Source organism: Salmo salar, chromosome ssa17 (genome assembly GCF_905237065.1).
Source record: "Salmo salar chromosome ssa17, Ssal_v3.1, whole genome shotgun sequence".
NCBI lineage: Eukaryota > Metazoa > Chordata > Actinopteri > Salmoniformes > Salmonidae > Salmo > Salmo salar.
In genome coordinates, this window is record NC_059458.1 from 68,811,163 (window position 1) to 68,833,714 (window position 22,552).

At 44.7% G+C, this 22,552-nt stretch overlaps 1 protein-coding gene and 1 long non-coding RNA gene across 4 annotated transcripts in view; one reads left to right on the plus strand and one right to left on the minus strand.

The window, feature by feature from the left end:
- Positions 1 to 988: 988 nt before the first annotated feature.
- LOC106609664 (semaphorin-3ab-like) overlaps positions 989 to 22,552 on the minus strand; it is a 61,660-nt gene continuing 40,096 nt past the window's right edge. Inside the window, exons 4-16 of the mRNA XM_045700031.1 lie at positions 22,353 to 22,472; positions 21,483 to 21,576; positions 21,253 to 21,372; positions 18,547 to 18,689; positions 13,814 to 13,928; positions 13,598 to 13,667; positions 11,374 to 11,518; positions 10,714 to 10,933; positions 9,696 to 9,787; positions 9,280 to 9,479; positions 5,165 to 5,232; positions 4,797 to 4,942; positions 989 to 4,535 (exon numbers count right to left, since the gene is read on the minus strand). Coding sequence (XP_045555987.1) covers positions 3,708 to 4,535; positions 4,797 to 4,942; positions 5,165 to 5,232; positions 9,280 to 9,479; positions 9,696 to 9,787; positions 10,714 to 10,933; positions 11,374 to 11,518; positions 13,598 to 13,667; positions 13,814 to 13,928; positions 18,547 to 18,689; positions 21,253 to 21,372; positions 21,483 to 21,576; positions 22,353 to 22,472 — 2,361 coding nt within the window. The 3' untranslated portion in view covers positions 989 to 3,707. The remainder of the gene's footprint in view (positions 4,536 to 4,796; positions 4,943 to 5,164; positions 5,233 to 9,279; positions 9,480 to 9,695; positions 9,788 to 10,713; positions 10,934 to 11,373; positions 11,519 to 13,597; positions 13,668 to 13,813; positions 13,929 to 18,546; positions 18,690 to 21,252; positions 21,373 to 21,482; positions 21,577 to 22,352; positions 22,473 to 22,552) is intronic.
- The window catches only part of LOC123728256 (uncharacterized), a 39,950-nt gene continuing 37,694 nt past the window's right edge, over positions 20,297 to 22,552 (plus strand). The window contains exons 1-3 of one of the 3 annotated variants that reach the window (XR_006760173.1): positions 20,297 to 20,460; positions 21,308 to 21,418; positions 22,377 to 22,523. This is a non-coding gene — a long non-coding RNA (uncharacterized lncRNA). Of the gene's footprint in view, positions 20,461 to 21,307; positions 21,419 to 22,376; positions 22,524 to 22,552 lie in introns of those variants that run through there. The other 2 variants (XR_006760174.1, XR_006760172.1) reach the window with 2 other exon arrangements.

Below are 22,552 nucleotides of genomic sequence, written 5' to 3' on the forward strand. Positions count from 1 at the left end.
GTAAAACTCATTCCATTGAGGGCCTAGTGTCTGTTTTTTTTGTTAAGACCTAGACAACCAGGTGGGAGGAGTTCCTTACTAAACAGTGACCTTAATTCATCAGTCAAGTCCAATGGAGGAGTTAAAACCCACAGACACTCGGCCCTCCGTGCAATGAGTTTGACACGTGAACTAGAATGACAACAGCTAAAATGCAATGCCTCGGTAGAAATGGAAGTCCATTGGAACAGAGAATAGTGTCCTCTTGTGGCTAATCTAAAACATGAACCTCCAGTTGAATTATTCATGGCTAGGGGGTGTTTCCATCACTGCGTGTTACTTATACAGTATAACATATCAATTACCTTTTTTAACACATCATTTCTGCCTTTAGTCAATAATCTCTCTATGGGAGCCGTGGTCAACCCACTGAAGGATGTGGACAGAGAGCTGGTGATTCTACTTCAGTATTTACTATACTCAGCACTGAGAGCCCACTCTGGCTGCGTTTACACAGGCAGCCCAATTCTGATCTATTGACACTAATTGGTCTTTTAATCAATCAGATCGGCTCTTTAGCCAATAATATCAGAATTGGGCTTCCTCTGTAAACACAGCCATTGTGATATACTGAAGCACATACCTTAGAACTGAGTCGCATCTTCTTCCATGGTCTGCGTTCAGATGGTATCCTCTGGTGAAGGAGCAGGCGTCACTGTCTGTTGGAAAGTATTTTTAAAAACGTTTTTAAAGAATATATAGTACTGTGTAATTCGGCATAATATAATTCCAGTAAAAATATGTTTTTCATCAGCTCAACCTTTTATCTGTGTGTTTGAGTGTGCAAACTGACTGCTCCCAGTCCCACCTGTGACTAAATGTGATAAAATGGCACAATTTGAAATGACGGTACACCACAAACAAAATACATTTTGTCAACTCAGATTCACATGCATCATACTGTACCATATATAACTGGACAGAAGTTACAAAAAAACAACAACAAGGCTAGGTTTTACAGGAAATGTTTAATTAGACAACTGAACGCATGCCAGGAAGAGCCATGTTACAGCAGGGGTATCTGTTCTCTCCTCGTCCACCCTACACACCGTGAGAGACCGGAAACATGCCACAAACCACCAGGAAACCTTGCTATCTGCTGTCCATTATTGCATTGACACATCAGTCTTGTTGTATACTGAGGGGGAAACACACTGTTGTATGAAAAGTTGAAGGTCTTAATACAAGTTTTGGGGTTGGAGTAACATCACTGGGGTGTATTCATTAGCAGACACCATCGCAAAACGTTTAGCTACAGAAAACGATTTGCAACAAAAATGTGCGTTTGTTATTGGACAAGTTCAGGTTAGTCTCTCCCCGTTTCGGCCCGTTTGCTTCTGTTTGGTTCCTAGTGAATACACCCCTGGTACATGTTGGCATCTTTGTTTTGGCAAAAAGGAAGAATATTCACATCTCTCTTACACATGTTGCCTACAGGACTTTTACCTCTCACAGGAAACATCTAGAGACAATAGAAAAGATGCACTTAAGTAGCATTCACATGCAGCTTTAACTCAGCGTCCTCAGACTAGGTTTAGATTTGAACCTTTTCCTTACTAGTTCTTACATTGAAATTCACAGCTAATGTTTATCAGGTTTTGGGTAGTATTATCTTACATAAAATGAGTATTTGGGATGAGCGAATGAAATAGGTGGATGGGATTCCAAACTCCAACGAAGAAACCTCCTAGGTAGAAAAATCCCCCATTTACGAAAAGACCAGAAGAGACAGACACGTAGAAGAGGGCTTGAGAAGCTTGTGCTTATCATCCTGAAGGCTCTCAGTCTGGATAGTGTAAAACACACAACAATCCCCTGCTCCCACTCTCAGTCTGGATAGTGTAAAACACACAACAATCCCCTGCTCCCACTCTCAGTCTGGATAGTGTAAAACACACAACAATCCCCTGCTCCCACTCTCAGTCTGGATAGTGTAAAACACACAATAATCCCCTGCTCCCACTCTCATATCGTGGTTCACTTCCAAAACATGCCCCCCGGAAAAAAGGTCCTTGACAGAGGAAGTCCGTCCTCATTGGTCTGTCTGTGTTTCTCAACGTGCCGCAGTTTCTTTTCTTGGTTATTGATGAGCCAAAATACCAGAATATCAAAAATAAATGCAACCCTTTCACAAAACAATGAGAAATAAATAATCAGTGGTGTTCTGGTTGTATATATTTACATACATAAAGAGTCGTTTTGTTGTTGTATGTATATGTACAGAATCAATAAGCAGTCTGTTTTCCAGACTGAGCACGAACATATGACTGGAATTAGAAGTTCACACGCAACTCCAGGAGAAAGCAAAGAAAGAAAAATAACTTAAAGGGACAGGTCAAAAATTCTACTACATAATTGTTTACCCCTACAGGGATGCAGTGGTTTGTAGGGAGAGAGAGAAGTAAATATCAAATAAAAACAGAAAATAGATTTTTCTTTCATAGGACTCCTTTAACATAAAAAAAAACCTTACATAGCGAATAACTGCCGAAAAATAGCTTATTCATTGATTGACTACGACATGCACAATGCTTTTCAAGCCTTGGGAGGAAGAGAAGCTTGATTTTGCTGCACAGATCACAGGCTATTGTGGATTTTGTTGTTTTATATTGAATTTTTCTGTTATTGAACTACAAACAATATGCACGGCATCGTTGTGGATTGTTAACCAGCTAACTGTGCCCCATTTAATCTGTTTTACCTATAAGACAGTCAAGCTCTATGTACAAGCCCAAAGTGCTCATTCATGAGAGTCATTGTGAATCGAATCAGTTGAATAAAGTTGAGCCGACGAACTGTATTGTGGGAATTGCAGTTCACTCTCTGAAAATGACTATGCTTCTTTTGATGTATTTCGGGTCTAGTTTGCAATCGACTGGACAAATTATTCTTTATCCTTATAGTTCTTCCAGTCTCTATATAGTGGACATCCTCTTCCTTCTGCGCATGTCAACAAGGCCAGTAGCTGCAGTAACGGACGTCCCTACTGACCATTCAAGTCTTAATCCCTTCTGAAATGTCTTCTGAAAGGTCCTGTAGGGGCCATTGTCCAAACTTGTCCAGAGGTCTGAATATGTAACATGTATCATCCTCACTGAAAATGAATGTTTTTTTAACCCCATCCCAGTCCTATAAGGAAGTAGCGTCTGTACTGGAGGGATGGCTATGTATCCACCAGATAACTCGGTCCCCGTTGCAACACGGACCTGGACTACACAGTTCCTCAAATTATACCCACCGGGCCACTATATCCACATGGTTAGCATGTACAGTACGCATACGATTCCAGTTTAGCCTCAGTCTTCAATGTCCTGTTAGTCGCCAGTCTTCTCCAAGTCTTCACAGGGTATTTGCAGTGTGTGTGTGTGTGTGTGTGTGTGTGTGTGTGTGTGTGTGTGTGTGTGTGTGTGTGTGTGTGTGTGTGTGTGTGTGTGTGTGTGTGTGTGTGTGTGTGTGTGTGTGTGTGTGTGTGTGCGCTTTATGGGTATGTTTTAGAGCATTCTATTGGGACGGTATTTTTCTGTCCACATATTATGTGTGAATGAGCATATGTCCATGACCATGAGTATTGCATTATGTGGGATCCTACAGTATATCTTTATGGGATAGCAAGTCTATATTTTAATGTACAATATGTGTGTAAGTGTGTGTGTTGCTGTGTGTGTGTCTCAGACACTCCGCGGGGGTCTCTGTTGCTCGTGGGTCCTCCTGTTTCGCCCCTTCTTATTCTCCTGCATCCGCCTCCACTTGGCCGTGTGCTGGGGTCCACCTCTGGCCCCACCACCAGGCACCTGGGTTCCCCCCAGGGTGCCTTGGCCCTTCTGGGGGCTCTGGGTGTTGGGTGTAGCCTGAGAGTTCTGGGCATTCTGGTTGTTGTTTTTAGGGGCCTGTGCCTGGGTCAGCGTACCCGCATGGTGTTGCACCTTCTGGGGGTTCGTGCTCCGGGTGCTCCCCTCTTTGTTCTGCTGCTGCTGCACCATAGGATGCCCACTCTGCAGCTTCTGGGCATTGGGTGCACCTGCGCCAAGAGGACTACTTTTAGGCTTTAGGCCTGAGCTTAGAGCTCCGCCGTCAGGCCTAGCCAGACTTTGGTCATTGGTGGTGATGGTGGGGGTTTTCAGACGCCGCTGCTTGCGCTCCTTCCGCCACACACGCTCGCAGAACTCCTCCACGCTGTTCAGGTCAGGGTGGTCGAGGAGGGAGAGGAAATCCCTGTACCACAGCTTGTGTTTTGTCGAGTGCCCTGCAGCAGCAGGCCCACCTGCACCACCAGACCCACTACCTGCGCCACCAGACCCTCCAACTCCACCCTGAGGCCCACCAGGCAGCAGCTCACCCAGCCTCTGTGTGGGGATGACCTGGAGGGAGAGGCGGAGGAGGGGCTGGATGAAGCCGTGCTCCACAGCGTGGCAGGTGTAGACACCTGAGTCGGCCTGGGTGAGGATGCGGATGAGCAGGCCCTGCTCCATGCGGATCACCCTGTCCTCCGACTTGATCTGGACAGAGAGATGGAGAGGGAAATGAGGGGGAGGGGAGGAAAGGGAGGGGTAGAATAGAAAGGGTGGGATGGATTCAATATCCACTCAATATGGTTACATTTGAGTGCATGGCAATTGATTATTAACAAACTGAAGCAATTTCGGGTAATCATTTGTGAAGGTTTAGTGTGATTGCAAAGTTATTGAAAATGATTGGGACGTTATTGAGAATGATGGTGAATAGGACACATCTTGCATGCAGAGTGTGTGTGTACCCACCTCATGTTTGCGGTCCTCGTTGGGTCTTTGGAGCTGCCAGTAGATGAGGGCTCTCTGGGACTTGGGACTGCACTCCAGGAACATGCTGCTGTTCTCCACTCCGTACACACTCCTGTCCTCCACATGACCCAGCCCGTCCACGTCGTCTACACAGACACAAGGAATGGGTTACCAGAGAGACACCACAGTGGGTTTCTGTGTGTGTGTGTGTGTGTGTGTGTGTGTGTGTGTGTGTGTGTGTGTGTGTGTGTGTGTGTGTGTGTGTGTGTGTGTGTGTGTGTGTGTGTGTGTGTGTGTGTGTGTGTGTGTGTGTGTGTGTGTGTGTGTGTGAGAAGAAAGCGTAAAATAAAAATCTAAAGAGTTTGTACCATGATGCTGCAGGTCAGAGCACTGGGAGAGGGGATCTCCATTCCTGATGTCCTGGCGTCTCGTTCTCCTATGAAACAACCAAAGAAACATACACACGTTAGATTGTGTTCCCAGTGAGTTAATAAACGTCCCTCACACACAACATATCAACCTGTTTGTGTTGGTCAGGCCACTCACTGCTCTGTTTCCTCAGACTTATTTCCCTCCTCAGTTCCATCGGGAAGGAGCCAGTGATTGAGGGCTCTATGTACTGTGACGTTTCTACCACTAGAGGGCAATCTTAACCAGTGGCACAGCTGACACGTGTGTGTGCAGTACAACTGAAGAACAGAGCAGAACTTTATTTCACCATCAGTCCTCTGTTAAGTCTGATGCTATTGAGTGGGTGGATAAATAAAAAGAGATAAAATCACATTTAAAAACATGTCAATCTTTTTGCTTCTATTAAAGGAATGATTCATTGTGATTTATCATTCAGGGACATGTCATTACTAAACATTATGAAACACAGATAGCCTGGGCCTTGAAAATCCTGACTATGTCCTCTACGACTTGAAAGACCCTTTAGTCCATACAGTGTGTGTGTGTGTGTGTGTGTGTGTGTGTGTGTGTGTGTGTGTGTGTGTGTGTGTGTGTGTGTGTGTGTGTGTGTGTGTGTGTGTGTGTGTGTGTGTGTGTGTGTGTGTGTGTGTGCTCCATGTACTGTGCATGTTCATGCCGATTGCGTGTCCCGAGTCATGTTATAAGCTGTTATAAGCTGTTTTTACAGCTGCGTTGTGGACATTTTGTACTGGCTAACAGATAACATGCTTTCCTGTGCTCCCTATGTGTTTCCTGGTTCTATGGTTCCCTGGTTCACCACCACTAAGATCATAGGCTCTTACGTGTCGTAAAAATCTGAAGGGAGAGAGCCAAAGGTGGAAGTCTCTAGGTCTCGTGTCAGGGTTTCTATAACCGTACAGGACATTTATAAGAGGGAGGCAGGAGAGAGGGAGAGAGAGAGAGAGAGAGGGAGAGAGAGGGAGATGGAGCGGAGAGAGAGAGAGAGAGAGGGAGAGAGAGGGAGATGGAGAGAGAGAGAGAGAGAGAGAGAGAGAGAGAGAGGGAGATGGAGAGGGAGAGAGAGAGAGAGAGAGGGAGGGAGGGAGATGGAGAGGGAGAGAGAGAGAGGGAGATGGAGCGGGAGAGAGAGAGAGAGAGAGAGGGAGGGAGGGAGATGGAGAGGGAGAGAGAGAGAGAGAGAGGGAGGGAGATGGAGAGAGAGAGAGAGAGAGAGAGAGAGAGAGAGAGAGAGAGAGAGAGAGAGAGAGAGAGAGAGAGGGAGGGAGATGGAGAGGGAGAGAGAGAGAGAGAGAGAGGGAGGGAGGGAGCGGGAGAGAGATGGAGAGAGAGAGAGAGAGAGAGAGGGAGGGAGGGAGATGGAGAGGGAGAGAGAGAGGGAGGGAGATGGAGCGGGAGAGAGAGAGAGAGAGAGAGAGGGAGGGAGATGGAGAGGGAGAGAGAGAGAGAGAGAGAGGGAGGGAGATGGAGCGGGAGAGAGAGAGAGAGAGAGGGAGGGAGATGGAGATGGAGAGGGAGAGAGAGAGAGAGAGAGAGAGGGAGGGTGATGGAGCGGGAGAGAGAGAGAGAGAGAGAGAGAGAGAGAGGAAGATGCAGCGGGAGAGAGAGAGAGAGAGAGAGGGAGGGAGATGGAGAGGGAGAGAGAGAGAGGGAGGGAGATGGAGCGGGAGAGAGAGAGAGGAAGGGAGATGGAGCGGGAGAGAGAGAGAGAGAGAGAGAGAGAGAGAGAGAGAGAGAGAGAGAGAGAGATGGAGTGGGAGAGAGAGAGAGGGAGGGAGATGGAGCGGGAGAGAGAGAGAGAGAGAGAGAGGGAGGGAGATGGAGCGGGAGCGAGAGAGAGAGAGTTGTGGGATTGGAGGAGCTGCAAAGGTGAAACAGATGGGGGGAGGGGTTGAGGGAGGGAGGTTTGGTTCAGGCTGATTATTCCTGTATTGGATGGTCAGATTGCTCCTCACTCTCTCTTGCTTTCTTTCTCTCTTTCACAAACACACGTGCACACACACACTCATGCAACAACTCACACCCGTCCACCCACACACACACAAATATAAACAACATGTACACACACCCATTTACCCACCCACCCGCACACACCATTTACGACGCACACACCCTGCTCCTACCCAACACACACACACACACACACACACACACACACACACACACACACACACACACACACACACACACACACACACACACACACACACACACACACACACACTCCACCACTCTTCCTACATTTCCTCCCAAGCATTCCTGTCTTTGGCTGTCTGAACACGTGCAGGTCAGTCCGAGTGCCTGCTGAGCCGAGCCCGGACGTCTGGTTCTCATTTAGCTGGAGAATAAAATATTTGGAGAGTACTGGAGCGCCCCAGCAGCCCTGACCAAGGGTGTACCACCACCCCTCTCCTGCCCTCCTTCTGAGGCTGCTAGTCAATTCTCTCATACTTCCCTAGTGTAAATGTTGATCTTAGGTAAGTTTTGTGTTTTCGGACCTGATGGTTAGGATTGAGGGAGGGTTCGCTGATCCTAGATCTGTGTTTAATAGAGAGTTGTGCTGGACGGAGGTGGATGGCTGGTAGTGGTCAGGCTAATCCTGCTTGATGGAGGAGAAGGTAATTTGAGGGTGTGTTTGTTCATACCTCTCGGCTGGTGGGGTGAAGAAGTCAGATGGCTCCTGTTGGCCTATTATTTGGTGTGTGTGTGGCTATGTGGGTGTTTTATAACTCTTGGCTGTAGGGTGACGTGGTTCTAACACTGCTACTGGCCAGGACTGTGTGTGTGTGCGGGGAAGCATGTTTTTACCACCCCTGAGCTGTGGAATGCACAACAATCACACAAATTGAATGTGTGTACCAGTGTATTTGTGTACCTGTACAAAGGCAAGAAAAGTATGTGAACCCTTTGGAATTACCTGGATTTCTGCATAAATTGGTCATCAAATTTGATCTGATCTTCATCTAAGTCACAGCAATAGAAAAACACAATGTGCTTAAACTAATAACACACAAATTGTTGTATTTTTCTTGTCTATATTGAATACATATTTTAAACATTCACAGTGTAGGTTGTAAAAAGAATGTGAACCCCCAAGGCTAATGACTTCTCCAAAAGATAATTGTAGTCAGAAGTCAGCTAACCTGCAGTCCAGATGAGATTGGAGATGTTGGTTAGAGCTGCCTTGCCCTCTAAAAAACACTGACAACATTTGAGTTTGCTATTCACAAGAAGCATTGCCTGAGGTGAACCATGCCTCAAACAAAGGAGGACCTAAGATTAAGAATTGTTGACTTGCGTAAAGCTGGAAAGCGTATTTCATTTTGCAGGAGAATGTAAGGCTATCTGTCCGCCAATTGAAGCTCAACAGAAGTTGGGTGATGCAACAGGACAACAACCCAAAACACAGAAGTAAATCAACAACAGAATGGCTTCAACAGAAGAAAATACGCCTTCTGGAGTGGCCCAGTCAGAGTCCTGATTGAGATGCTGTGTAATGACCTCAAGAGAGCAGTTCACACCAGACATCCCAAGAAAATTGCTGAACTGAAACAGTTCTGTAAAGAGGAATGGTCCAACATTTCTCCTGTTGTGCAGGTCTATGCAGGTCTATGCAACTGTGTTTGGTTGAGGTTGTTGCTGCTAAAGGAGGGTCAACCAGTTATTAAATCCAATGGTTCACATATTTTTCCCACCCTGCACTGTGAATGTTTACACCATGTGTTCAATAAAGACATGAAAACGTATAATTGTTTGTGTGTTATTAGTTTAAGCAGACTGTGTTTGTCAGTTGTTGTGACCTAGATGAAGATCAGATCAAATTTTATGACCAATTCATGCAGAAATCCAGGTATTTCCAAAGGGTTAACATACTTTTTCTTGCCACTGTATGTGATATGTGGGCATGTGCACACGTGTGCCTAAATGCTTGCACGTGGATTCTGTGCGTATATGTGTATGCATATGTACTTTTCTGTCTGTTTGTCTGTGTGTGTGTGTGTGTGTTTTGCCTGTGTGTGCATGTACAAGAATGTCTGTGTGTGTGTGTTCTTACCGTTTGGCGGTAGGGAAGTAACGGGAGCACTCTGTTCCATCCCAGGCACAGTAGGGGTCACGTGCCAGACAGCACTCAGCGCAAGCCTTCCCGTACACCTCACAGCGGTGCAAAGGCATCTGGGAAACGCCTAGCGCCGAGCCCAGGTACAGCTGTTGCTGTTTGGTGGAAAGCTCCATTGCCGTGATGGGGGTGGGCTCCTGCAGAAAGACACAGTTAGAGCAGATATAACACTCTGATTCATTTACACACACACACCCCCCCCCCCCCTCATAACTTCCAATGGGATTTCCCCATTCCTCCCTTTTATTTCAGAGCTAGACATTGATCAGGTGTTCTATTAGACTTCCTTGAATATTTGCCATATAAATGCAATCAATTATAACCATAACCAGTTTCCCAGTGTGTGACCGTACCCTGAACACGGTCATCTCCTCCAGGACGACCTCTTCCAGGTCATGCCAGCTCTCTCTTGGGATGGTAACCACCTTCAGGACCGTGCCCAGGTCTACAACAGGAAACATACGTCAGTATTCAGTTATCTATCTGACCCTAACCACCTTCAGGACCGTGCCCAGGTCTACAACAGGAAACATACGTCAGTATTCAGTTATCTATCTGACCCTAACCACCTTCAGGACCGTGCCCAGGTCTACAACAGGAAACATACGTCAGTATTCAGTTATCTATCTGACCCTAACCACCTTCAGGACCGTGCCCAGGTCTACAACAGGAAACATACGTCAGTATTCAGTTATCTATCTGACCCTAACCACCTTCAGGACCGTGCCCAGGTCTACAACAGGAAACATACGTCAGTATTCAGTTATCTATCTGACCCTAACCACCTTCAGGACCGTGCCCAGGTCTACAACAGGAAACATACGTCAGTATTCAGTTATCTATCTGACCCTAACCACCTTCAGGACCGTACACAGGTCTACAACAGGAAACATACGTCAACATCTAGCATTTTTTGTGCATGAATTATCAGGTAACATACCTTAATTGTACATATTCTAGACATCCTTCTACTGTACAGTGACACTTTTCATTTCAGTTGTCCCTTACATACTTCATAGTATATTCCCATGGAGAGAACACAGAAGGAATTATAGTTCCACTTCAATGCATGTCCTTGACTTCACATTGCTTGTATTCAATACACTACAATATAACTGTACAATCACTCAAGGTCAAAAGAAGGAGGCAACGAATCATTGCAGGATTTCCTTTTTTATTGAAGTTGATGTCAAGGTGAGCTTTGCTCATTTTCTTGGCTTTTGCGCTCACGCAGCGTAACAATCTTGAGCCCAAATCCTAAATCCCCCCCCAAAAAACATGGACTTTTTTTTATGTAGCATTCAACCAGTTGGATTGCTAATTTTAATAAAAAAGGGTAATCTAAAAATAAATGAATCATATCTCACTGACCTGTTCCAATGAACATGACGTCGTACTGTCCGTCCTCGGCCTCCACCTTGTCCACCACTAGCTGGGAGAACTGGTAGTCCACATCAGTCCTCACCACGATGGGACGACCCCCGATGGGGTGCACAGGGTTAAACATGGCCGGGTGGCCCCGCGCAAAGGTGATCACATCATCAGGGAGGTCCTTGGTGGAGTCAAAGCCCCCAAACGTTTTACTGGGGCACTATGAAGAACAAGAGGCTATAGGTCAGTTTTAATACATCTATGTGTCTGGAACTGAGGTCATAGCTGGGGCACTATGAAGAACAGGAGATTCTAGAGTTAACAAGTCACATTTAATACATCTATGTGTCTGGAACTGAGGTCATATGTATTTCATGTTGAGCCGTGTTATAATTAGTAGGAAATATGGTTATTGAGGTTATTGTAATGAATACTAATGTTTCGTTTCCCTTTCGTAAGTCATATTACCTTGCTATAACTATTGATCTTCATCACTTCTATAAAACTAGACATGTGTGTCGTCAGTCACTTGCTACTTCCATACGTAAATATGGAAATATGGAAATATAAGTATCAGTTTAAATGACTTGTATTTGTCTATCAGCTTCTAAGTAGTATCTATGAGGTGCTATAACTTGTCATAACCCCCATATGACTCACCGTGCCAGGGCGGGGGTAGGGCACCCTCCCCTGGAAGGGTACCCACTGGTAGGTGGGCCCATCTCGGTGGGCATACGGACCCAGGAAGACCCTCCGGATGTCTGCCATGTTGTACATACACACTGCTGAGCCTTTGAATATGTTACTGTAGTGGGGGAGTAGGGAGGGAGGGAGGGAGAGAGAGAGGATGAGAGGAGAGGTAGAGGGAAAGAAAGAGAGAGGGATAGAGAGAGAGAGAGAGAGAGAGAGAGAGAGAGAGAGAGAGAGAGTGAGAGAGAGAGGGGGGGGGAGAAAAAGACTGTGAGACCCATCACCATCACAACATAAGACAATAACAATATTCAGATTTGATATTATAGCTGTAGAAGAGGACAGAATCAAAGCTCACCCTGACTTACAACAGACAGACCAAGAAGAATGTTGTCATAATTTAATGGAGAGGATGACGGTGAGGAACATGGCTGTGATAGAATCCAGCTTCCAGAGAATGGACAGGAATTTAGGCCGGTTACCAACGAGCAAGACCGTAATTCACCTCTAATGGAACACAGTTGGCGGGAATGATGGGACTGCTGCTATAAGGCACAAACTGATCTGGGACCTTTTGCTATAAGGCACAAACTGATCTGGGACCTTTTGTTATAAGGCACAAACTGATCTGGGACTTGGCTATTCAGCACAAACTGATCTGGGACCTTGGCTATAAAGCACAAACTGATCTGGGACCTTAGCTATACAGCACAAACTGATCTGGGACCAGGCTAGCATATTGTGACAATGACTATAGGAGTTGGCTATACAGCACAAACTGATCTGGGACCAGGCTAGCAGTGATGTGGGTGGCATAGGAGCATCGGTCCACCCAGAACCACAGATATCAGTAAACCATTAAAGATTAATGGAGGAGCTTTTGTAAAATGTTAATTAGGGAGAAATGTAATTAACCGCTGGGCATACACAAACACTTCAATCCCTGACACGCCTGAATGGTGGACAGACACTAGTGCATATTAAATACACACACACACACACACACACACACACACACACACACACACACACACACACACACACACACACACACACACACACACACACACACACACACACCACTGGTATCAGTACCATCGATCTATCAGCAGCAGCCTATGGGCCTCATTAAGTGGAATATTAAAAGCCAGTCCCCTGAATCCCCGGCTCTATTCATCTCTGAAACAGGCCACTTACAAAAACAATTAAACCAGTCTAATTCCTCAAAGCCTGTAATTGAATTTTCAAGTGCTGTGTTACACTGCATGCATTAGAGATGGTGGAGAGGAACAGACCCGCACAGTGATTGGTTAAACAAAATGATGGGCCTGTTTTGTTTGTTAACGAGCTTGGCCTCTCCCTCTCTCTCCCCCCCCTCTCTCCACCTCCCTCTCTCGCTCTTCCCCCCCTCTCTCCACTCACCTCTCCTCTCCCCACCCCCTCTCTCTCTCTTCTCATTCTCTCTGTATTCATTCTTATTATTAGGTCTGTGATTAATGATGAAGTGTTTGTCCTAATCGTGCGGCGGCGGCTCCAGACAATGCCGCTCGAACACGGCACGCCGAACGCCGCCAGCCGCCTAATCCATCATCTGAAGAAGCACCCCTCACCACCATTGTTTTTCGCCTCCCGCCGCTTTTAACTCGCTTATTTCATCTCGTACTGCCCAACAGTGTGTACAGTACAATAGAACCACGGCTCTGGAGGCTACCCCTGTCGAGGTTTGAGCGTCAGCCAGGGAGAGGGAGACGTTCCCTGGGAAGCGAGGATTGTGTCCCCCCTCCCCCACCCCACTACCTCTCCACCACTTAATCAGATTTAGCTCCAAGGTTCCACAGAGTTTAGCAATGAAAGGGGACAGGTAGCAAAGAACGGGGAATAGGCTAAAAGGGATTTTCAATTTGAGGAGGAGGTAAGACAAGGTGATGTCTGGCCACTTGTAAGTGGATTAAAGGAGGCAAAAGGGGTTTTATAAAGGATTGTTTAGGGATTACAGAAAGAGAGAGAGGACAGTAGAGATATGAGCTTTGTGTGTTTTAGTAATTTGCCTAGAATGGTTTCACTGTTATACAGTACAGATCCCCTAGTAAACATAGCACATAGCAGCGCGTGTGTACTATGATCAATAGTAGTAGTATTGAATACACACACAGGCACAGTAGGTTTTATGAATCATACATATCTAGATCATTACCTAGAAGTGGTGAAGACAGCATAGATCACTGGGTTCTTAGGATCTTTGGAGCTCATCAGAAAGACATCCTCTGAAACACATAGAAACCACATCAGAACATTAGCACAACCATCCCAACACCATACAGTGTTTGAATGAAACGATGGTACGATACGTACCCCTCTCGGGTAGAAAGTACCCACAGAGAGGCTCACACATACACACACAGTTCCTTACGCAGCTCGTCGAAGTGTGTGTCGATGCCGTTGAGGCCTGGCACTGAGCAGGTCAGTCTGGCCTTGAGGAAGGTGGTCCACTTGTTGACCAGACTCCTGTGACCTCCCAGGTCATTCTGCAGGGACAGGCACACACAAACACACACACACGTTACACACACGTTACACAACCAAATAAACACAAACATGTTACACACACAAACACACATACATTACACACACAGATAGTCTACAGACAGGCATGAAAATCCACAATATATAAGACTTGTGTGAATTCAGCTTTGGTACTGGGGAACCAAATGAGAATATTACATCTGTGTATGTGACATATTTCTGTGTCCCTGTGAATGGAACCTTGTGTGTGAGAGTTTAATATATCCATGATGTGTGTGAGAGTTTAATATACTGCTCAAAAAAATAAAGGGAACACTTAAACAACACAATGTAACTCCAAGTCAATCACACTTCTGTGAAATCAAACTGTCCACTTAGGAAGCAACACTGATTGACAATAAATTTCACATGCTGTTGTGCAAATGGAATAGACAACAGGTGGAAATTATAGGCAATAAGCAAGACACCCCCAATAAAGGAGTGGTTGTGCAGGTGGAGACCACAGACCACTTCTCAGTTCCTATGCTTCCTGGCTGATGTTTTGGTCACTTTTGAATGCTGGCGGTGCTTTCACTCTAGTGGTAGCATGAGACGGAGTCTACAACCCACACAAGTGGCTCAGGTAGTGCAGCTCATCCCGGATGGCACATCAATGCGAGCTGTGGCAAGAAGGTTTGCTGTGTCTGTCAGCGTAGTGTCCAGAGCATGGAGGCGCTACCAGGAGACAGGCCAGTACGTCAGGAGACGTGAAGGAGGCCGTAGGAGGGCAACAAACCAGCAGCAGGACCGCTACCTCCGCCTTTGTGCAAGGAGGAGCAGGAGGAGCACTGCCAGAGCCCTGCAAAATGACCTCCAGCAGGCCACAAATGTGCATGTGTCTGCTCAAACTGTCAGAAACAGTCTCCATGAGGGTGATATGAGGGCCCGACATCCACAGGTGGGGGTTGTGCTTACAGCCCAACAGTGTGCAGGACATTTGGCATTTGCCAGAGAACACCAAGATTGGCAAATTCGCCACTGGCGCCCTGTGCTCTTCACAGATGAAAGCAGGTTTACACTGAGCACGTGACAGACGTGACAGAGTCTGGAGACGCCGTGGAGAACGTTCTGCTGCCTGCAACATCCTCCAGCATGACCGGTTTGGCGGTGGGTCAGTCATGGTGTGGGTGGCATTTCTTTGGGGGGCCGCACAGCCCTTCATGTGCTCGCCAGAGGTAGCCTGACTGCCATTAGGTACCGAGATGAGATCCTCAGACCCCTTGTGAGACCATATGCTGGTGCGGTTTGCCCTGGGTTCCTCCTAATGCAAGACAATGCTAGACCTCATGTGGCTGGAATATGTCAGCAGTTCCTACAAGAGGAAGGCATTGATGCTATGGACTGGCCCGCCCGTTCCCCAGACCTGAATCCAATTGAGCACATCTGGGACATCATGTCTCGCTCCATCCACCAACGCCACGTTGCACCACAGACTGTCCAGGAGTTGGCGGATGCTTTAGTCCAGGTCTGGGAGGAGATCCCTCAGGAGATCATCCGCCACCTCATCAGGAGCATGCCCAGGCGTTGTAGGGAGTTCATACAGGCACGTGGAGGCCACACACACACTACTGGGACTAATTTTGACTTGTTTTAAGGACATTACATCAAAGTTGGATCAGCCTGTAGTGTGGTTTTCCAGTTTAATTTTGAGTGTGACTCCAAATCCAGACCTCCATGGGTTGATAAATTGGATTTCCATTGATTATTTTTATGTGATTTTGTTGTCAGCACATTCAACTATGTAAAGAAAAAAGTATTTAATAAGATTATTTATTTCATTCAGATCTAGGATGTGTTGTTTAAGTGTTCCCTTTATTTTTTGGAGCAGTGTATATCCATGATGTGTGTGAGAGTTTAATATATCCATGATGTGTGAGAGTTTAATATATCCATGATGTGTGTGAGAGTTTAATATATCCATGATGTGTGAGAGAGTTTAATATATCCATGATGTGTGAGAGAGTTTAATATATCCATGATGTGTGAGAGTTTAATATATCCATGATGTGTGAGAGTTTAATATATCCATGATGTGTGTGAGAGTTTAATATATCCATGATGTGTGTGAGTTTAATATATCCATGATGTGTGTGAGTTTAATATATCCATGATGTGTGAGAGTTAAATATATCCATGATGTGTGAGAGTTAAATATATCCATGATGTGTGTGAGAGTTTAATATATCCATGATGTGTGTGAGTTTAATATATCCATGATGTGTGTGAGTTTAATATATCCATGATGTGTGTGAGAGTTTAATATATCCATGATGTGTGTGAGAGTTTAATATATCCATGATGTGTGTGAGAGTTTAATATCCATGATGAGTGTGAGAGTTTAATATATCCATGATGTGTGTGTGAGTTTAATATATCCATGATGTGTGTGTGAGTTTAATATATCCATGATGTGTGAAAGAGTTGAATATATCCATGATGTGTGTGAGAGTTGAATATATCCATGATGTGTGTGAGAGTTGAATATATCCATGATGTGTGAGAGTTTAATATATCCATGATGTGTGTGAGAGTTTAATATATCCATGATGTGTGTGAGATATATCCATGATGTGTGAGAGTTTAATATATCCATGATGTGAGAGAGTTTAATATATCCATGATGTGTGTGAGAGTTTAATATATCCATGATGTGTGTGAGTTTAATATATCCATGATGTGTGTGAGAGTATAATATATCCATGATGTGTGTGTGAGTTTAATATATCCATGATGTGTGTGAGAGTTTAATATATCCATGATGTGTGTGAGTTTAATATATCCATGATGTGTGTGAGAGTTTAATATATCCATGATGTGTGTGAGTTTAATATATCCATGATGTGTGTGAGAGTTTAATATATCCATGATGTGTGTGAGAGTTTAATATATCCATGATGTGTGTGAGTTTAATATGTCCATGATGTGTGTGAGAGTTTAATATATCCATGATGTGTGTGTGAGTTTAATATATCCATGATGTGTGTGAGAGTTTAATATATCCATGATGTGTGTGAGTTTAAGATATCCATGATGAGTGTGAGAGTTTAATATATCCATGATGTGTGTGAGAGTTTAATATATCCATGATGTGAGAGAGTTTAATATATCCATGATGTGTGAGAGTTTAATATATCCATGATGTGTGTGAGAGTTTAATATATCCATGATGAGTGTGAGAGTTTAATATATCCATGATGTGTGTGAGAGTTTAATATATCCATGATGTGTGTGAGAGTTTAATATATCCATGATGTGAGAGAGTTTAATATATCCATGATGAGTGTGAGAGTTTAATATATCCATGATGTGTGTGAGAGTTTAATATATCCATGATGTGTGTGAGAGTTTAATATATCCATGATGTGAGAGAGTTTAATATATCCATGATGTGTGTGAGAGTTTAATATATCCATGATGTGTGTGAGAGTTTAATATATTCATGATGTGAGAGAGTTTAATATATCCATGATGAGTGTGAGAGTTAAATATATCCATGATGTGTGTGAGAGTTTAATATATCCATGATGTGAGAGAGTTTAATATATCCATGATGTGTGAGAGTTTAATATATCCATGATGTGTGAGAGTTTAATATATCCATGATGTGTGTGAGAGTTTAATATATCCATGATGTGTGTGTGAGTTTAATATATCCATGATGTGTGTGAGAGTTTAATATATCCATGATGTGTGTGAGTTTAATATATCCATGATGTGTGTGAGAGTTTAATATATCCATGATGTGTGTGAGAGTTTAATATATCCATGATGTGTGTGAGTTTAATATATCCATGATGTGTGTGAGTTTAATATATCCATGATGTGTGAGAGTTTAATATATCCATGATGTGTGTGAGAGTTTAATATATCCATGATGTGTGTGAGAGTTTAATATATCCATGATGTGTGTGAGAGTTTAATATATCCATGATGTGTGAGAGTTTAATATATCCATGATGTGAGAGAGTTTAATATATCCATGATGAGTGTGAGAGTTTAATATATCCATGATGTGTGAGAGTTTAATATATCCATGATGTGTGTGAGAGTTTAATATATCCATGATGAGTGTGAGAGTTTAATATATCCATGATGTGTGGAGAGTTTAATATATCCATGATGTGTGTGAGAGTTTAATATATCCATGATGTGTGAGAGAGTTTAATATATCCATGATGTGTGTGAGAGTTTAATATATCCATGATGTGTGTGAGAGTTTAATATATCCATGATGTGTGTGAGAGTTTAATATATCCATGATGTGTGTGAGAGTTTAATATATCCATGATGTGTGTGAGAGTTTAATATATCCATGATGTGTGTGAGAGTTTAATATATCCATGATGTGTGTGAGTTTAATATATCCATGATGTGAGAGAGTTTAATATATCCATGATGTGTGTGAGTTTAATATATCCATGATGTGTGTGTGAGTTTAATATATCCATGATGTGAGTGCGTGTCCATGCGTCCATGTGTGTTCGCGTGTCTGACTGTGCATGCCAGTGTGTGCGTGTCTATCTGTGCATGCCAGTGTGTGTGCATGGGATGCTGTGTGTGTGTTTGTGTGTGTGTTGTTACCTTACACAGTTGTCCTATGCGGGCGATAGTGGCCTTGCCAGTGTGTTCTCCGTCCATGGCGTTCTCTTTGAAGAACAGGAATATCTTATCATCTTCAGGGTTGTCACTCTCAGGGATCAGGTTTACACCTACAAACCTGGGGTCTGACACACACACACACACACACACACACACACACACACACACACACACACACACACACACACACACACACACACACACACACACACACACACACGTCAACAATTACATGGGTACACACACACACACACAAACTGCTAACACACACTCACACACACACACAAACTGCTAACACACATGATCACACATTCCAACACATATGTGCAAACACAGATACATGAGCACGCAAACAAACAATGACTAAACAAACAATGACTAATTTTCACAAGGGCTTAACCATGAAACCCTCATATCCACATTAAACCAACCACTATCTAAATCCACCATGTCCTCCATCCTCCAGTCCTCCATAACCCCTATTAGAAGACACCTCCATCCTCCAGTCCTCCAAAACCCCTATTAGAAGACACCTCCATCCTCCAGTCCTCCATAACCCCTATTAGAAGACACCTCCATCCTCCAGTCCTCCATAACCCCTATTAGAAGACACCTCCATCCTCCAGTCCTCCATAACCCCTATTAGAAGACACCTCCATCCTCCAGTCCTCCATAACCCCTATTAGAAGACACCTCCATCCTCCAGTCCTCCATAACCCCTATTAGAAGACACCTCCATCCTCCAGTCCTCCATAACCCCTATTAGAAGACACCTCCATCCTCCAGTCCTCCATAACCCCTATTAGAAGACACCTCCATCCTCCAGTCCTCCATAACCCCTATTAGAAGACACCTCCATCCTCCAGTCCTCCATAACCCCTATTAGAAGACACCTCCATCCTCCAGTCCTCCATAACCCCTATTAGAAGACACCTCCATCCTCCAGTCCTCCATAACCCCTATTAGAAGACACCTCCATCCTCCAGTCCTCCATAACCCCTATTAGAAGACACCTCCATCCTCCAGTCCTCCATAACCCCTATTAGAAGACACCTCCATACAAACACATATGACTGATTCTATGTAATATACACTTCAGGATGTGTCCCAAATGGCACCCTATTCCCTACATAGTGCACTTCTTTTGACCAGGGTCCATAGGGTGCACTACATAGGGAATAGGGTGTCTCTTGGGACAAAGCCCTAATAAATCGATTACAGCTTTCGGAGTGCGAGGAAATCAAACTGCTAAATGACTTGAGCCAAGTGCCTAGGGTTTGAATATCCCCAGCTAGAGGGATAGAGCTCTTTACGGAAAACTGATCTGGGAGCAGTCAGTCACGGAGGCGTTGGCACGGGAAAGGCGAGATGGCGTTTCGCCAACCCAACTGAGTTAGAGAGAGAGCAACAAGCGGGGCAGTGTTACGGTGGCGGTAAGCTCCACACACACACACACACACACACACACACACACACACACACACACACACACACACACACACACACACACACACACACACACACACACACACACAGACGACGGCTGCACTCATGCCATTCAATACATTTAATGTCGGACAAAGGCCACTTCATTGGTCGTGGGCTTAACTATAAACCCGAGTTAGGAGTGTTAACAGATCGGGAGGATGTGTAAATAAATGTCTTGGCCAAAGTCTGTCTGGCCAACCTAGGGTCTGAAGCCTTCTGAAGTGCATACCTATTCACATAGCCATGAAGGATTCTCTCTGAAGTATGAACACCATGCTTACCATTCATACTAGTCTAGAGTCTAGAATAGAATAGAATCCATTTTGGTAATCCCCAAATTACAATAACCAGAGAGGATTTATCCGGAGCCAATGGATGGAGAAGCCAACAGACAATAGGAGGATTAAGGTGAGAAGATTACCTTTTGGGTAAATCGCTCTTTCTGAATATGTCACGGCATTCATCACCATGGAGTGGATTTGGGGGGTTCACTGTTCTGTGAATGGGACGTGGGGCTGTAAAGGAGTGGTGGGGGGTTGAAATTTGACGTCGCTGCCGGAAACAGCTGAGGGGATTAACTCCATGGGAAAGAATATGGACGGCGGGAAAAAAAACATAAATTGACCTTTTGTGCGGCAGCTAGTAAGTCCTTGGCTATGTAGACAGACTGACAGAGTAAGGGCTCCTCTCCTTCCCACCCCTGGCTAATCTCCCCAGCACCAGCAGCCACACACATTCATATACACACTGACTTTATGAATGGGATCTGATATCTATGTCTGTCTTTGAATGGGAATCAGAGATACTCAGGACTTGTAGATGGGACTAAGCTCTGTCCGACAGTTATTTAAACCAATGAATTGCGTCCTCTCGCCAATTGACCAATGAGAAGGTTCCTTTGATGCGCTTTAACGGATAAAGTGTATCATATCTATATTATACTATCAAGAGCCCCCTCTCCTATCGACCAATAAAAAGGGCTGATTCATATAATTTCAGCCTATAAAGGTTGTTTGACCTACTGTGTCATATCATCAACAGTTCCCTCTTGTTCATTTCAATCAGTTATACCTCTGCAAACACAATTTAATCAGAACTGTCTTACATGATTTCTCCCTTGGAAAATAGCAATTTGCTTTAATGTGATCGAGCTGTATAATTAAGGATAAATAAAGAAGATATTAAATCACTGTGTTGTACCATTGAGCCATCTAGAGTCATGTTGCTCAGTCCTGATAGGATGATGCTCCCCCAGGGTACGGAAGATGGCAAAGTCCCTTCCCATGAAGTCTGCCGACGTGCCAGAGTACAGCTCTCCATCTGCCAATCAGACACCAGGGACAGCAACAAGCAGCCAATGAGAGATGTTAAGTGTCAGGAAGTCCACTGGCAAACTCAAACCAATCACGAGTGGGATTAGTCGGACTCACCTAACATGATGGACGCAGAGAGCATCTTGGGGTCGTAGGGGCTTTTCCCCCGGCCGTTCTCGAAGTGGGATGACTCCAGTCGAAAGATGTTGTCCTGAAGGGAAAGATCAGTGTTTAAGAATAGCCCGTAGGAAGCCCATCTAGAACATTCCAAAACAACACGCAAATGACACAAACTTGCGCACTATATAGGGTAGAGTGTCATATTAGTGCACTACAGAAGGAATATGGTTTGCAAGAAGTTCACTAAATGGGGAATAGTGTGTCTAATTAGTGCACTTGATGGGAAACAGTGTGTCATTAGAGACCTGAAACCACGTACTGTGGAGTAGAGCTGTACCTTATGGACCCTTGTAGATGTTTATTAATGACTGACAGACCCCGTCAATCTATGTAAAATAGCACCATGGTATACACACACACACACACACACACACACACACACACACACACACACACACACACACACACACACACACACACACACACACACACACACACACACACACACACACACACACACACACACACACACACACACACACAAGCTCACACACAGACCCCATTATATTAATGCAGGACAAGATAGTGGTTTCCCCCCCTTTGGAACATTGATTAAGCTGCATCTGCTTATCAAGATGATTGATTAAACTGTTGTGTGGGAGAACGATTTCCGCTTGTTAATGTGGGCCTGTGTAATGAGCTTTTTTCCCCCACTTTGCACAAATGAAATCATTGATTAGAAACACTGAATGAGTGGGAAATAGTCACAACAGAAAATAATTATCTAGTCCCTTGTCTTGTTGCAATTTAGATTCTACTGGAGGTTAGAGGGGGCGGTGTGTGTGTGTGTGTGTTGTTGCCCCTTACCTCTGCCCGTTTGCCCATCTCCAGGTAGGCACAGATGGGGTGGAAGGCCCCTGTACCACAGATATACAGGTGGGTGGAGTTGTAGGGCTGGAGCACTCGGATGAAGTTGGAACATTCTTTCTGACAGGAGACGAGAGACAAACACCTCATCAACATCTCATCAACTTGGGCTCCCGAGTGGCACAGCGGTCTAAGGCACT